This window comes from Capricornis sumatraensis, chromosome 6 (assembly GCF_032405125.1).
Source record: "Capricornis sumatraensis isolate serow.1 chromosome 6, serow.2, whole genome shotgun sequence".
NCBI classification, from domain to species: domain Eukaryota; kingdom Metazoa; phylum Chordata; class Mammalia; order Artiodactyla; family Bovidae; genus Capricornis; species Capricornis sumatraensis.
Genome location: NC_091074.1, coordinates 103433251 through 103434965, shown reverse-complemented (window position 1 = coordinate 103434965; position 1715 = coordinate 103433251). Strand labels below are relative to the sequence as shown.

General features: G+C 35.6%; 1 protein-coding gene across 1 annotated transcript; it reads right to left on the bottom strand.

The window, feature by feature from the left end:
* Positions 1-381: 381 nt before the first annotated feature.
* LOC138081187 (olfactory receptor 13D1-like) lies at positions 382-1317 on the bottom strand. The gene has a single exon (XM_068974316.1). The coding sequence runs from the start codon at positions 1315-1317 to the stop codon at positions 382-384; it is 936 nt and encodes a 311-aa protein (XP_068830417.1).
* Positions 1318-1715: the final 398 nt, after the last annotated feature.

Below are 1715 nucleotides of genomic sequence, written 5' to 3'. Positions count from 1 at the left end.
TGGTTGGGACCAGATAAAGTCTCTGGGTAAAACAGAAACCAAAAATAAACAAAAAACATGAAATCAAATAGTTTCCTCAAAAAGGGGATTGAAAATATATGTTTTATATGTTATGTAGACATGTGCTCTGGATTTTTTTTGAAAAGCTTTATTTCAATTTTGTTTCTACAAGTTTACTCCCACTTCTAACACTAGTTGTCCCTACATTTTTATGTTATTTTCGTAAATGATAAAGGTAGATTATTACTGTGAGATTTCTTTTTAACACTTAAATTCTATAATTTTACATATATCCTTTATTTCTATTCTTCCATTTATATTGAAAAACTTATCTCCACTATATGAGCTTATTTTGTGCAAAAGCTCAAAGATGTAATTTCCTCATCCTTTCTTCCAGAACTGTCTAGCTGTCAATTTTTTTATAGCATCATGCACCTCTGTATTTCTCAGGCTATAGATGATAGGATTGAGCATCGGTGTGACTACTCCATAGCAGAGAGCAATCAGTTTGTCAGAAGCAGTATCTTTGGACTTTGGCTTTATATACATAAAGAGGATTGACCCATAAAACATAGTCACCACTGTAATGTGGGCTGAGCAGGTGGAAAAAGCCTTTTTTCTTCCTCCAGCTGAATTGATTCTTAGTAAAGTAGAAAGGATGAAAATGTAGGAGATGGAAATCAACAGTAATGGAACAAACAAAAATATGACATTGCCTAACATTAGAGTAATCTCATTCAAGGAAATATCTGTGCAAGCTAGCTTGAGAAAGGCCAATATTTCACAAACAAAATGATTGATGACATTTTTCCCACAGAAGGGCAACCGTACTGCAAGAATTGTTTGTGTCAATGAGTTGAGAAAGCCCAATCCCCAGGATAGAGCTGCCATCTGAATACAAAGTGCCTTGCTCATGATGATAGGATATCTCAAAGGGATGCAGATGGCTACGTAACGGTCATATGCCATCACTGCTAGAAGTACACACTCTGTGGATGCCATGGTGAAGGAGACAGACATCTGAACAACACATCTAGAGAGGGAGATGTTTTTTTTCTCTGATAGAAAGTGTATCATTGTTGAGGGGATAAAGGAGGATGTGTACAAAATGTCAAGAAAGGAAAGGTTACTGAGAAAGAAGTACATAGGGGTGTGAAGGCGGGAATCCAGGAGAGTGAGGATGATCAAAGTGCTGTTCCCCAGGAGGATCACCATGTACATCACCAAGAACACCATGAATAGGAATTTTTCGGCTCTTGGATACTTAGAAAGTCCCTGTAAAGTGAACTCAATGTCTGTCCAGTTGGTTCTTTCCATTTTATTTTGTGCCTGGAGTAATTCAGAAGAGACGTGGGTTTAAGGAATCTATACAGTATTATCATATGAAGTAAGAGATCACTGCAGGAAGGCCAATAAGCGTGTCAGTACTAGCTACAGTGTGTTTATAGTTGTGAGTTTAGTTTTTCAAATTCCTCTTCTAGCTCATAAGTCAGGGGATAAAAGAGACACAATAATTACATTGATAATTTATTAAAAATACAAACTCCTGATTCCTATTTCCTGAGATTATGATGTACAAGTTCTGAGTCAGGGAAGAACTATTTGCATCTTAATAAACATTTGTTATTTCAAAATCAGTTGACTCACATACATACTCTGAATATTACTATTTTGGAGATAGAAAATTTTAATTTCTTAAAAATGCTGATTTATTT